Source organism: Diabrotica virgifera, chromosome 1 (assembly GCF_917563875.1).
Source record: "Diabrotica virgifera virgifera chromosome 1, PGI_DIABVI_V3a".
NCBI classification, from domain to species: Eukaryota; Metazoa; Arthropoda; class Insecta; order Coleoptera; family Chrysomelidae; genus Diabrotica; species Diabrotica virgifera.
Window position 1 is genome coordinate 251,827,251 of NC_065443.1, and position 16,264 is coordinate 251,843,514.

The 16,264-nt window shown below is 32.9% G+C and overlaps 1 protein-coding gene across 3 annotated transcripts in view; it reads right to left on the reverse strand.

Moving 5' to 3' along the window:
- Window positions 1-16,264, reverse strand: part of LOC126883266 (putative ATP-dependent RNA helicase TDRD12) — a 176,857-nt gene that overhangs the window by 63,472 nt on the left and 97,121 nt on the right. For all 3 annotated transcript variants that reach the window (XM_050648591.1, XM_050648596.1, XM_050648605.1), the window contains 2 exons: window positions 12,341-12,472; window positions 8,267-8,476 (listed from right to left, as the gene is read on the reverse strand). In XM_050648591.1, the coding sequence (XP_050504548.1) occupies window positions 8,267-8,476; window positions 12,341-12,472 (342 nt within the window). The remainder of the gene's footprint in view (window positions 1-8,266; window positions 8,477-12,340; window positions 12,473-16,264) is intronic.

The following is a 16,264-nucleotide window of genomic DNA, read 5'->3' on the forward strand; positions in this document are numbered from 1 at the left end:
GAAAACAAAATGCTGAAATTGGAAGATACATTTACCAACGCCAATTTAGTAAAAAGCAAAATGGAAATGAAAATGGACCAGATAGACCAATCCATGCGAGCAACTAGCCTGAGAATATTTGGTATGAAAGAGAAACCTCAAGAAAATACTTCCCAAGAAATTATAAATATACTCAGCAAAAAAATGTCTATTACCCTGTCAGATAACGACACTGTGTCGTGCTATAGAATTGGTATGACGCAACAGAATAAAGTTAGAGGTATTTTCTTAAAATTAAACTATTTTACTACTAAAAAACTTATTTATAGAAAAAAAAAGTTATTGAAAGGCACTGGTATAGTTATACGTGAAGATTTAACCCCCTTAAGAGTCAAGATGCTGAACCACGCTATAGAAAAATTTGGTTTAACAAATGTTTGGTCTGATAATGGTAAACTTCATATTACTAAGGACGGTAAAGTGATGATTGCAAGAAATAAAGACGAATTTGAAAAATTAGTTAATTAGTTATCTCTGTATATTGTTCAGGTATTTATTTTAACTCAATTAGGTTGTGGTAATTTATTGTTTTTATTTTCTTTTTATATTTTTATATATATATTTTTTTGTTCTTATCTACTTATCTCTACAAAATATGAACCAGAATGAAGTGTTCTATCTGTTCAGTATTAACTGCTTTTGTTTTGATTTTATTTTATATACTTTTCTCTCACGTACTACATAATTGCATTAACCAGTTTAGCACTTGTAAGATAATTTTTCTTTTATTCTCTTTTTGTTATTTCGGGAGTTCAGACGTAGAATTCTGAATAATGATTGATTATTTGGATAATTTAGATAATGATGAGATAAACACAATGGTGTTTAACAATTTTGAGGATAGCATGCAGAATAGGACTGACGGCGATAGATACTCTTTGGGTATCGTTCACTTTAATATAAGAAGTATACAAAATAATTTTCAGGAACTTCTAGTGTACATTGAAATGTCCAAAAGCATGTTCGATGTTATAATTTTGTCAGAAACTAGAGAAATAACTGATCTTAGTAACTATATAATACCAGGTTTTACTATTCATTATAATGAATCATTAGCTAATAAATGTGATGGTGTTGTTGTTTATATTAGGAATAATTTAGGTGCCTCGGTAAATATATTACCCATCAATGAAAGTAAATTTTTAAGGGTAACGTTTTCTAGTAAAAAATTATTTAATACAATTTGCAAAATAGGTATAACGGCTTTTTATAGGCTTCCATCAACAGATATTAAACAATTTTTAGGGGATTTGGGTGAATATTTTGGAACAATGCAAAAACAAAATATTGAAATATTTGCAGGTGATATTAATATTGATTTAAAAAAAAAGATGAAGTTTATACAAACAGTTATTTGAATATATTAAATTCTAATGGTTTTGTTTCCTATATAAACAAGCCAACGAGAGTGACAATAAATACAAAATCAATCATTGATCATATATTTATAAAAACACAAGCTAATCTAAAACAACAAATTAGTATTGATCCGTTCGTTTTTCACACTGACATGACTGATCACTTCACTCCAGCCGTTTTGGTAAATAATGAAACTAAAAAAACCCTACACCTGAATCTCCAGTCATAATTAAAAACCTTAATATCGGAAAACTACAACAGCTTTTAAAAAATGAACATTGGAATGATATTTTTTTTATTACATATTTTAATTTACAATCTGCTTCATCGAAGCTATAAGCAAATAGTTTGAATGTTAAATACATGAGGGAGAAGCTGCCCTGTGGCAACCCTCCTATTATAATTTTTTACGTTTGATCACAATATGTATATTTAATTTATTAAATCTGTTGGCCATAGTTTCTTCAGTCGTCTTGCGAATTCGGGAGGAGTGTTCAGCAGTATTGCTTCATCATTTGGATGACTTCTCAGTCCATCAAGGTAGCTCTTTGTGATCCTTGGAATTTCTTCCTCTACCAAGGGTGTAGCTGAGTCCTCGTGTAGAGTTTTATTGCTTACATACCAGGGTGCGTTGAATATCATCCTCAATATTTTTGATTGGACTCTTTGTATTATCTTGATATTTGATGGCTTTGAGCAACCCCAGAGTTGAACACCATAGGTCCAAATTGGTTTTATCATAGTTTTATACATGAGCAGTTTATTTTCAATATTGAGTTTTGATTTTCGACCAATAAGCCAGCTCATTTGTCGTATTTTGATGTTGATCTGGGTTTTCTTGGCTTGAATGTGCGGCTTCCATGTTAATCTTTTGTCAAGGGTTAGTCCCAAATATTTGACTTGTGTACTGACTGGTAATTGTGTATCATTTAGTGTTATTGTTGGACATACATCCCCTCGGTTTGTAAATGTAACTTGGGTTGACTTCGTTTCATTTACTTTCACCTTCCATTTGTTGAGCCATGTTCCCAATTGGTCAAGGTGGTTTTGCAGTTGTGCAGACGCGATAATAGGGTCCTCATTGACAGCGATTATGGTGGTGTCAGCGAATGTTGAGATTTGGGTTGTTTCAGTGGTTGGGATATCTGCGGTAAATAATAGGTAAAGGAGAGGGCCAAGGACACTACCCTGTGGTACACCTGATTTAATGGGAAAATATGTGGAAGTTGCTGTGTTATATTTTACTTGGAAGTAACGATCTTCAATGTAGGATTTCATGATTAGGTATAGGGGGTTGGAAGAATACATTTGAGTTTGTATAAAAGTCCAGTATGCCATACTCTATCAAATGCCTTTTCTACATCTAAGAATGCCGCTGTGCAATATTTTTTTCCTCAATAGCAGTAAGGATTTTTGTTATAATTCTATGAGTCTGTTGTGTTGTGGAGTGTCTCTCTCTAAAACCAAACTGGTGTGTGGGTATTTCTACATCTAGGTTAATGTCATTCTTCAGTCTACCAAGTAGTAGTCTTTCGAAGATCTTATGACATTATCGGCAACAAGCTGATTGGTCGATAGGATGATGTTTTATTTGGAGGTTTACCCGGTTTGTGAATCATTATTATTTGCGCAAATTTCCATGTGATTGGGAAATATGTCAGTCTGAGTGCACTATTGTATATTGTAGTTAGCATGACCAATGCTCTTCATGGAAGATGTTTCAGTATTAATCCTGTTATTAGGTCAAATCCAGGTGCTTTGTGATTATTGCATTTTTCTATTTCTAGTTTAACTTCTGATGTATTGAATGGTGTTATTGGGAGCGTCATAGGGCAAGCACTATCCAGGAAGTCTCTTATTAAGTTTCCATCATCATTATTCTCTACTTGGTGTTCTTTAAAAATACCAGCTAAGTATTCTGCAAATCCTGAAGCTTTTTCCTCGTCTGATCTTCCCCAAGTACCATCATCTTTCTTAATTGGCGAGTTGTGTTCTGTAGGTCTCTTTAAGTGTTTTGTTGCCTTCCATATTGAGTGATCTTCTTTAGACAAGGTACTAATGTAGTGTTCAAATGTGGCATTGCGTGCTTCATTTAGCGCTGTTTTTAATTGTCTGGTTAATCGATTATATTCGTGTTTGTCATTAATGTTGCGGCTTCTTTGCCATCTGTTTTTCGACTATTAGTTGTCTAATATAATTCGAAGTGGTATTTTTGTTTTCTTGCTTTGGAGTTGATGGTGTAGCTCGATATGCAGCTTGCTGAATTTGACAGGTTTATAGCCTTATCTATGTCATCTTTTTCTTTGAGTCTGATTCCAAGATTTATATTCGTGTCAAGCTGGTACTTGAATTCACACCAATTAGTTTTAGGGGAAGTCAACTTGGGTATTTCAGGTCGTTTGATTATGTGGGTGCTGATTGTTGCTATGATTGGTGTGTGGTCAGACGAGAGATCCCAATTTGCTTCTATGTTTGTGTAGTTTGCTGCAATTCCTTTTAGGATGAAGAAGTCGAGTAGATCTGGTAGTCTATTTGTATCGGACGGCCAGTACGTTGGTTGTCCCGTCGATAAGTAGGTGCAATTTGTGTTGTTGATGGCATCTAGTAGGCTTCTGCCTTTTGGTATAATGAGTCGTGAACCCCAATTCGTATGCTTAGCATTCCAATCACCTTCAACAATGAATTTGTTACCTAGCTTGTTGAATAGTTCTTCGTATTCTTCAGTTGTGATTCTATGTCTAGGAGGGCTATATATTGCAGCAATTTCGAAGTTCCAAGGCCTGGCATTTATATTAAGTATTGTTGCTTGTAGCTTATCTGTTTTATGTTCCGGTATTTGATGATGTTGTATATTGTTCCTTATAATTATTGCAGATCCTCCATGGGCTGTTCCATCTGGGTGACTAGTGTGGTAGACTGAGTATTGAGGTATTTTAATTACGCTTCTTTCTGTGAAATGCGTTTCGGATACAAAGAGGATGTCTATTATGTTGTCCTCTAGGAATTGGATTACTTCTGCTTTATGGTTTGCTAAACCATTTGCGTTCCATTCGGCTATTCGAACAGATCTAATGAATTTTATTAATTAATGTTGTTAGCGTGGCAAGGATCATGCTGATTCATTAGTTGGGTGAACATTGCTTTAAATTCGTTTAAGAATAAGTTCATCTGAGACCCTATGTCAGCTACTTGATTTCCTGCTCTTACTGCTTGGGCATAGGATTGGGTTCCATTCTGTTGTTGGTACTGTGATTGTTGACTCTGATACTGTGAAGTTGGTGCTGGGTTAACATTTTCATGTGGGTTCTGATTATTATGGGTTGACTGATTTCCGCGTTGTCTATTATTTCTTACATTTTGCAAGTCCTTGTAAATTACGCAGCCTTTATAGTTTGCAGTGTGTTCTCCGTTACACAGGGCACATTTTGCTGGTGTATTTCTGGGTTTTGTACATTCTGGCGTTGGATGACTTCCTCCACATTTCACGCATGCGTAAGGTCTTGTACAATACGCTTTTGTGTGTCCATAACGTTGACAGCGCTGACACTGTGTTATATTTTTCTTTCTGTGAGGAGGTTCAAAGCTGACTTTCATACTGCCGATAGGATCCAGTGTATAAATGTGTTTGTTGTTTTCTTTCGGTTCTAGGTCCACATAGAACATTGACAGTGGTGATTTATTGACTCTGTGTAATACGTTAATGATATTACGGACAGTATGCCCTGATCTGGCTAGTTCACTTTTTATTTCTTCAACTGGCATCGAGTGGTGTAAATTTCTTATAACTACCCTATAAGCTCTATCTTGTTTTGCTTGGTATGTGTGGTGAACTAATTTGCTACTATTTAAATGCTCTATAAGTTTTCTGTATGACTCAATAGTTTTTGTGTTTATTTTTATTGTGTCATTTGGGAGAGCTTTCGACTGGTAGTCTTCTGCTTTAATGACTGTCGATAGGTTTTCAGTCATATTTTTGATATCATTTACCCCATAGATAAATATAGGTGGAGGTTTAGGTGTTACTGGTGTGTTATTATTATTAGTTAGGTTTTCTAATGGTTCAAATCTGTTATTTGTACTCACTTGCATTGTTGTTGTGTTATCATCTTTGGGGTTTGCTTTTCTTTTTTTTGTAATTTTTTTGACTGTTGTGTTATCATCTTTGGGGTTTGCTTTTCTTTTTTTTGTAATTTTTTTGACTGTTTGCCCATCATGGACATTTTCTATAGTTTCGTCCTCTTCGTCGCTTGAGTTTTCCATGACAAGTTCCTCTCCACTGAGGATGTATTGGGAAGCATTTGATGTATTTGGTTGATCCATTTGATGTGCAGGGAGGTTTTGGTTATATTGGTGATTATTGTTTGGGAATGGAGTAGGCGGGATATATTGGTTTGTTGTCTGTTGGCTGCTCGGGAATCCATAAAATGGGGGCGATATTACTGGAGGTTGTTGAGGCTGTGTATATATTTGGGGCACATTATACAACCCCCCATTTGGCACTTGATTTTGGTGGTACATTTCCTTAATATAGTACGCCACTGAGTTCAAAATTAATCACAAATAGTCATTTAGAATTAATCACTCAAATCGTTTTTTTACTTTTTATTTCACTAATTACCATAAACTAGTCCCGGCCGATAGCCGAGACCGGCACAAAAACTTGGAACTTGGATCTCGAGAGCGATATGGTACGTCTTTACTGCTCGGAATCCAAATACACACTGGAATGATATTTATATCAACAAAATAGATTCTCAAGTTGCATATGATACATTTATAAATAACTTAAATAATTACATACAAACCTCTACGTAGGTAAAGAGTATGCATAAAAAAATATCAAAAATAAAACCCTGGATAACGGTGGGGCTGATATCGTCAATCAAACGACGAGATTTTCTTAAAAAGAAATTATTAAGACAATTTTCACCAGCACTTAATGCTGAATATAAAAATTATAGAAACAAACTTAATAGTCTACTAAAAAAAACCAAAAATGACTTTTATCAAAATAAAATTCATGAAGCTGGTGGAAACACAAAAAAATGTGGAATATTATAAATGATATCTCTGGTCGGAATCAAAAATCTAAAAACATTGAACACATATCAATTGTTAATGACAATATAGCTGTAAGTAATAACAAAGAAAAAGCAGATATGTTTATCTTTTCTAATATTGGTGCTGATATAGCAAATAGAATACCGGTGACAAGTATACCTGATAATTTTATTGCTAAAGATAAGGTTGAATCTAGCTTATTCTTGAAACCAGTAACTAAAAATGAAGTAACAATACCAATATCAAAGTTAAAAAATAACTGTGCTCCTGGACCAGATAAATTGTATGCTAAAACAATAAAAAAATATCCATGATCTAATCTCACAGCCTTTAACTCATATTATAAATTTGTGTTTTCAAAGTGGTAAAATACCACTACAATGGAAAGAATCTACAGTCACCCCCATTTTTAAATCCGAAAATTCGAGTAAACTGAACAACTACAGGCCCATTTCTTTAATAAATAATTTTGCTAAAATATTTGAAATGGCCCTAAAAGAAAGGATTCTTGAATTTTTTCATATAAATAAGGTTATTTCAGATAAGCAATTTGGTTTTGTAAAAAAATCAAGTACAGAAAGGGCTGTAGTTGACCTACCGGAGAAAGTGATAGGAGCTGTGGATGAATCATTGAAATGCTTAGTGGTTTTCCTTGATTTAGCTAAGGCGTTTGACACGGTCTCTCACAAAATTCTCTTAGATAAACTAAGTAATTATGGGGTTAGGGGAATTGCACTAAATCTAATAGCAGATTATTTGTCGGAAAGAGCTCAACGAGTAAAAATTGGCCCAGAATTGAGTTCTGAATCTATAATAAAATTCGGAGTACCACAAGGAACAGTATTAGGACCACTTTTATTTAATATTTATCTGAACAATATCACAAGAATTAATAGTTTCAACGGCCACATTGTTTGTTATGCCGATGACACGGCAATATTATTTATGGGGAAAACATGGGAGGAGGTTAAAACCAGCTCTGAAATGAACCTAAAACAGCTAAACTTATGGCTAAAATTTAACAAACTGACATTAAATATTAAAAAAACAAAATATATCGCCTTTAGCCCAACAATTGTTGACCAACCTACAAATTTTCATATACAATTTCATAACGCAAAATGTCAAGGACAAAATTGTGACTGTTCTTCAATAGAAAAAGTTTTCTCTATAAAGTATTTAGGTGCCTTCATAGATCAACATTTACGTTGGTCAGACCATATCACTCATGTCAGTAAACGAATAAGGGCTCTAATGCATAAATTTTATATCTTGAGAGATATTCTACCCAGGAAAAAATTAATCATGGTTTATAACTCGCTTGCAGAATCAGTCTTAAGATATTATATTGTAGCATGGGATGGCGCGTTTAACAAAACTCTTAACATTTTAGAAACAGTTCAAAATACTCTATTAAAAATAATTTTTAAAAAAGAAAACTGTATCCAACAAAAAAATTATATGATGAATCCGAGATATTTAGTGTTAAATCCCTCTACATCTACAACTGTGTTTTAAATGTTTACATAAACTCAAACAAATTTAAATTTCAAAACAACTTATGTAGAGGGCTCTTATGTAGAGTGGCCGGCGCACCCCACACGAGCGTTTGTAGCCGGCCACAGTCGCTCGCATAAGAACCCACGGTAAACTACTTTTGTGGATCCACAGCGTAGCGCTGCAGCGTGGTCCGTGTGGTTTGAGGGTAAATCGCCACTTTTCCAAAATTTTCATTATTCTTTTGGATGTTAAATACTTATCGGACCGCCTTAGTAAAATAAGCAAGTTGAAGAAGAAAATAGCTTACCTTTATCGAATACAATGCTACATCTAGGATATTTACAATTTTGAATTTAATCTTTCCCGATTTGGGCAATCTGTCGGACACGTCCGATATGGAGCTTAACATATGCCGTCTGGAGCAAAGATCCTTGATACATCTTCCAAAAAGCTTCAAATCTGTGCACAAAGGGATCTCATGCTTCAGCTTCGATTGTTCTTCTTCGTCACGCAAGCTCTATGAATGTTAAGAAAATTTTAAGTTTCGATGAAAATACACATTTTGCAATTTGCAAGAAATTAAATGTATGAATGAAACTTTTTTGCAACCTTTGAAGCAGTTTAATTACAGTGTTCAAACCTACAGTAGTTTTATTGTCACACATGTGCAATGCGCATAGCTCGTCACACAGTCAGTTAAGTGCTATTCGGTTCAAGCGTAAAGGAGTGAAAATTATCATTAATTGCATGCTACATATTAAAATTACATATGTACGGTATGATATCAAGTAAGATTAAAATAAAGCATTCAAATGATAAACATTTTAAATAAACTCTAACATCGAAGTAAAACAACTTCTAAGCAATAGGTATAATTTAATAAAATCCTAAAAAATCCCAATGGATTGCTTAAAATATGTTCAGAACGAACGTTTTCGGACCTAGCAGTCCATCATCAGTGAACTCGTATATTTGCTAAAGGCCGCTTTACAGCTTGCAATTCTACCTGCAAGACGCAAGAAAGTTGCCTAAAGGCATGCGCAGTATGTCGTCAGTTGATTATTGCATGCAACTTCTTGCAATTGCGCGATAATCGGTTTGGTGCCATTTTCTCTGCAAGTTTTCATGCAAGACTAGGAGAATTTGTAGGAAGTTTGATTTTTCCACAATATCAAATGTCATAATCACTGATTGACACGGATTCACGAATACATGCCGATCAGCTGTTTTCTGTTTGTAAAATATATCAACGATGGGAATGAATAATGAAATGGCACTTTCTGAGATTCTATAATTGTATATTAAGCTACGGAAGCTCTCTCCTCTAGCTAAGTACCTCAGGAATAATTAATTTGTGTTTCGCAGAAATAGTATCTCTAAGTATAGATTTCTTTGAGATTATGTGTTCAATTTTTCCCAAGAGTTTATTAAAATGTACCTTCATTAATTTGTAGAAAATTAAAGTCATTTTCATCATCTACTTGGATAAATTCTTCTGATATAGATATATTACCCCTCTTCTTGTTCAATTAAGGTCTTACCCACCATCTCCGATCTCGGCGTTCTAAATTAGCAACTAAAAGGCTGGCTGCAGCAATAATTGGCTGCAGCAATAATAATACTTAAGGTTGCTGCTACCGCCTTTTTCCTTTTATATTTGGCTATTTTTGGTAGTCTTGGCATTTCGAAATTTACCAAGTTAAAACAGCAATAAAGTAATTAAAAAAAAAAAGAATGTGTGTGTACTTTGTACGCACGTAAGAAGTTATACTTCTACTACATATTATGTGATTTTTAAGACAATACCAAAAATTTAAAAAAATAAAAGAATAAAACGCACACAAACACATTGAAAAATGCCACAAAGAAAAAATGATTTCTGAACGATAATAATTGTTGGCAAAAATTTTAAATACGCATTTTCTGAAAAAAAAAATTATATAACAAATATACTTACAATCATAAAATGCATAAAAAAAATAAAAACTTGCATCGGGAATCGAACCCGTGAATTTCGCGGCGCTTTGATTCGTAATCGAAGCCTAGACTCACTCGTCCAATTCCACATTATTTGTCATGTGGAAAAATAGGGTAACTGAACGTTTTACTGTTCGACAGTTGTTTTGAATATAATTAAATTATGTAGTTTAAATTTTGTGGAAGAAAATATTAAAATATAACAAAACAGTAAGAAAACAATATATTAGATGAAGATTGGTAGAACTTTTGTTGGTAATCAAATTAAGTATGTAAATCAAAGCATTACATACCTACTAAATAAATAAATCTACGCCAAAAAATCATAATTTAAAAATAAAAATCGGACCTAATTTGGGATTTCTCTCTAAAATCCCCATTCTTGAGAAAATAAATGTACAGTAGAGCGTCGATTATCCGAACGTCGATCAACCGAACGACCGCTTATTCGAACTATCGACTCCCGCGTCCCGCACTCGAATACCGAGCAAGCGTTAGTAATTGACGCTTAAAATATCTTCAATTTTCTTCAATATTGTATCCAAAAATAATTATGTTGTTGCAAAGACTGCACTTTTTTGTTCAGTTGCTAGTTGTCATTATCAAGATACAGTGCGTAAATCGTTCAGCTGGACAGGGAACCTACATTGTATATATTTAGATACATAAATACATACATTGTATTATATTAAGATAATTGTGGCAACTTCGCTCTCTCAATGACAATATAGTTGTTAGCATTAAGGGGCATTAACCTCAAAATTGACAATTAATTTCGGGTGACACAAATAAACGTCAACACATGACATTGTAGTAGAACTATTTTTGATCTAATGGGAAAACTGTGTCTGTTTAATTTGGAAATTAATTTTTAAATAAAAGATATTTTAAAAATTAAAGTAAAATTATTAATTTATCAGTCATAATCTTTGTTTTTGATTTATTTATGGACTACCTTGCATTCAAAATCACTCATTTTATTCGTTCTAACAGCTCTATTGCACCAGAAACTTGTACTCGAACAGAAGTTTCAACTAACACAGGTTAGCGCAGTTGCCACAATGATCTCAATGTATATTCCCTATGTCCAGCAGAACGATTTACGTACTGTATAAATAAATATGTAGGTATATAAATATGGCTTTTATTCACTTGTGGATAAATATGTATGACTATAAATATGTATCAATATATTGTAGTTCGATTATCCGAACAAATCGGTTTTCCGAACACCTATGTCCCCCAATTAGTTCGGATAATCGACGCTCTACTGTATTTCAACCTAATCCAAATGTATAATTACAATATGATTATAATAAAAACTACTTACCAAATTAGAATGAGTTTTCCTTGTCCAAAATAGTCCAAAAGTCCAAAAATATAGGTATATGAAAACTATTTACAAAGGCAGTATAACTATTAACTAACTTTTGTTTGTTGTTTCTTTTCACACAAATTTTAAAACGCAACAACCATAAATAATCTAACTACAGCTGTGCCACAGCCGCCATATTGAATATTTTTTGACATGTCATTTGAACATTCAATCAGAACAAAGTTATAATGCGCATGCGCCGGGATCATAGGTTTTAACATATAAAAATTCACCCTCATATCGCCGGTAAAGAAGTATAACTTTAAAAACAAAAGTTTATAAGTTAGGTTAAGGGTAAAACTTGCATGAAAGTCTTGCATGCAAGAAATTGCAGCAAGTTTTCTTGCGAGCTGTAAAGCGGTCTTAACGAGCCCCAGAACCAAACAATGGTTGTAACTATAATTCAATCTACATTTTATAGTAGTGAAATTGAAATGGCTTAACGCCGATGTTAGTGGATATCCTCCGGGAACATGGTGAAACCCTATACGAAAACTTTAACCAAACATCTTGGCCCACGAATCTCTGCCAAGTAACACTTGGTTAACGTTTTCGTATAGGGTTCCACCATGTTCCCGGTGGTAACACCAAGTGTTACTTGGCAGACATTCGTGACCAAGATGGTTGGTTAAAGTTTTCGTATAGGGTTTCACCATGTTCCCGGAGGGTTATCCACTAACATCGGCGTTAAGCCATTTCAATTTCACTACTTTAGAATGTAGATTGAATTATAATTACAACCATTGTTTGGTTCTGGGGCTAGTTAGCAAGTATACGAGTTCACCGATGATGGACTGATAGGTCCGAAAACGTTTGTTCTGAACATATTTTATGCAATCCATTGGAATTTTTTAGGATTTTATTAAGTTATACCTACTACTTAGAAGTTGTTTTACTTCGATGTTAGAGTTTATTTAACTATCTGGTATACATACAGCCAACCCAGGGAACTATCCCTTTTTAGTTTAGTATAAACATTTTATTTTCGACATTTGTGTCATAGATTATTGCATTCGAAAAATACTTTACCTCAGAAAGTTCTTGTACATTTTTCGGTAGCTGTTTCTTCAATTCTGATGAATTGATATATCTGAAGAATCTAGGCATCTGATCTGTACAACTTTCGTCACATATAACTACACTTTTCGTCGAAATTTTCATCTGAAATAAAAAAAATGGTTGTAAAAAATAAACAATTTACTTCTTGTAACTCAGGTCAGTTGGCAGGCTATTTCAGTCCAAAACAGATGTAACTGGTATTTCGACTAGGGACACATACTGTACCCAGATAGTTGTTATATCCATTTTCATAGACATCTCATTATTTACAGAGTTACAGTGTTTAAAGTGGCGCTACATTTGTGATTTTTATAAACGACGGATTCAAAGCAATTGCGTGTTGATTTATCACTTTTATTTGATAAGAAAAAATACCGTACAAACTGAGCAATGGCTCAAAAAGTGTTACCGGGACTCTGCTCCATCTATTACAACCGTTAAACGACCGTTTGCTTAATTCAAAGGCGGTCGTACCGATACCAATAACGCTGAGCGCTCCGGAAGGCCAAATGATGCTTGTCCTTGATTGTAATTGGTCCAACCGCAGGCAATTTTACTCCACTGTTATGAAATTTTGACACCATTAACATTTATGAAATTTTGACACTATTGGCATTTCATGGGTTAATTAAGTTATACAGGGTGAGTCAGACCATTAAAAAGTGTCTGCTCCCATTGTTTAATAATATACAGGGTTAGTTGTTCATTTTTACAGAAATTTGTATTCGTCATAATTTTTGAACGGTAAGATCGATGTGTCTCTTATTTTGGTCAATTGTTACACTATTACTAGGGCAGTCAATGAGAGCAAGAACAGGTTATTACCTCCGAATTCTATCCTACTGCATGGATTTTAATGAAATTTTAGGAATAGCCTGAAAATGTCTCCTTATTCAAAGTCTACCCTATGCCGATGTGTGCTTTTGTCTTGGGGGCGGTTCCCACCCCTTCTCGGAGGTGGAAAATTTTTTGGTTAAACAACTACGGAAGTTGCTAGAGAACCCAATTCTAAGCAAAAATTGTTCTATAATTTTTTTTCGAAAACTCAATACTTTTTGAGTTATTCGCGGTTGAAAATTGGCCATTTTCATTGAAATATAACACCTTTTCAAACGGTTTTTTGCGAATACCTTAAAAACAATGCATCTAACTAAAAAAATTATATAAAACATTTTTAGAGCTCGTAAAAAAACCAACGAGATTCGTTCCTTCTTCAATCTTCTAGTTATAACACAAAAAGAGATATGGTAGGTAAAAAGAGTTTGTTTTTTTTTGTGCATGCTCAAAGCAGTGTATTCAACTTGAAATAACAGAGAAACGGTCGATTTTATGTATATAATGCTACCAATACCTTTTATTGTGCTTGAAAAGTCCTTTCAAATAAGCAATATTAAATGTCGATTACATTCAAACTAAGCGAGATATGCTGCAAAAAATTGATGACTAACGAATTTTAAGAAAAAAATTGAGAAGTATATTTAACCCCTCACCCACAAGGTGATTTTTATGTTCAAAAAGTTGAGCGGGTTTAAAATGAATGGTTTTTGAAAAAAATAAGATCAAATTATAAAGCGCATATTTAAATTTTCTTAAAAATCTTCTTTTTAAACGCTTTTATTTAGTTCAATAGTTTGCGTCAAATCTTTAGACGTTAATTTGACTGCCTTTTCTTCAATGCAAATGAATGAAAATTTGCAGACATATGCATTCGCGGGAACAATACACGAATAGTCAATAAAAAAATGTTTTCATGTTTATTAATTATTTAAATAAAAAAAAACGATTTTAATGGAAAACGCTTAAATTCTCTTGTTTTTTACAATGTAAAAACTTGAAACTTTTACGGATTGTACAGCTACGATATGAACAATACATAATTTCACTTTTTACGTTAATCGTTTACATTATGCTTCATTAATAAACAATAAAGTTTCAAATTTTTTGCCGATTCTACTACTTTTCATGTTAGTACAGCATATGTTTTATACATATTTTAATAAACATTACGATATATTTTAATGTTTGAAAAGTGTAAGACTAAAAAGTAAAAAAATAAAAAAATATGAAAAAAAAAATTTTTAAGAAACGCTTTTACGTGTGACTAAAATTAAAAATATTATAAAAAAAATCAACTAAAAAGCAAAAAATAAACAAAAATTGAAAAAATCTAACACATTCGTTAAAGAAAAGCGTGGGGCGAAAACCGTTTAGTCGATGAACACGCGCCACGCTTTTCTTTGACGGATGTGTTAGATTTTTTCAATTTTTGTTTATTTTTTGCTTTTTAGTTGATTTTTTTTTATAATATTTTTAATTTTAGTCACACGTAACTAAAGAAAAGCGTTTCTTAAAAAAATTTTTTTTCATATTTTTTTATTCTCCATGTAACTTGAAAATGATAAGAGATACTGTTATAAAAAATAAAATCAAAATGTTTATCTAGAAGAAACCTTCATTTTTGTATGGCATCTTTTTTTTTGGCATCTCTTATCATTTTCGAGTTACATGGAGAAAAAGGAAGACTTTTAAGAAAATTTAAAAATGCGTTAAATAATTTGATCTTATTTTTTTCAAAAACCATTCATTTTAAACCCGCCCAACTTTTTGAACATAAAAAGAACACTATAGTAAAATGTATTGTAGAAGGAAAACGATGCATTTAAATTCTTGTGGATAAGGAGTTAAATATACTTAATCAATGGGAAAGTCCCCGTAGCTGGCTGTATAATACCATAGTTAAAAAACCATACAGAAGTAAAAACTTCTTTTGTATATTGGTACAAAAAGTTTTATTAAAAAACATAAAAGTCCTCCAAAAGGATTTGCAAAACGTTTTCAATCTGAATCAGATCATCCTCAGTGCCTAGAACGAAGTATTTCCACGTTAAAATGAATGCAAAAGGTTAAAATTGTGACTAGGCAATTGTGACTAGAAAAATGTGGCAATACTTACGTTCTGCTTCGTAAAAGAAACTAGGAACTTTTTGAAAAAGGTTACATCGATATTAATGGTTTACATAATAATTAAGTGATATTTGTAGCCACTTGGAGTCGCTACAAATATCACTTAATTATTATGTAAACCATTAATATCGATGTAACCTTTTTCAAAAAGTTGCTAGTTTCTTTTACGAAGCAGAACGTAAGTATTGCCACATTTTTCTTTAACCTAGTCACAATTTTAACCTTTTGCATTCATTTTAACGTGGAAATACTTCGTTCTAGGCACTGAGGATGATCTGATTCAGATTGAAAACGTTTTGCAAATCCTTTTGGAGGACTTTTATGTTTTTTAATAAAACTTTTTATACCAATATACAAAAGAAGTTTTTACTTCTGTATGGTTTTTTAAATATACTTCTCATTTTTTTCTTAAAATACGTTAGTCTTCAAATTTTTTACTGCTTATCTCGCATAGTTTGAATGTAATCGACATTTAATATTGCTTATTTTAAAGGTCTTTTCAAGCACAACAAAAGTTATTGGTAGCATTATACACCTAAAATCGACCACTTCTCTGTTATTTCAAGTTAAATACACTGATATGAGCATGCACCAAGAAAACAAGTTTTTTTTTCACTTACCATATCTCTTTTTGTGTTATATCTAGAAGATTCATAAAGGAAAGAATCTCTTTGTTATTTTATAAACTACAAAAATGTTTTATATAGTTTTTTAGTTAGATGCATAGTTTTTAAGGTATTCGCAAAAAACCGTTTGAAAAGGTGTTATGTTTCAATGAAAATGGCCAATTTTCAACCAGGAATAACTCAAAAGTATTGAGTTTTCGAAAAAAAATTATAGAACAGTTTTTGCTTAGTATTTAGGTTCTCTAGCAACTTCCGTAGTTATTTAAGCAAAAAATTTTCCACCCCCAAGAAGGGGTGGGAACCG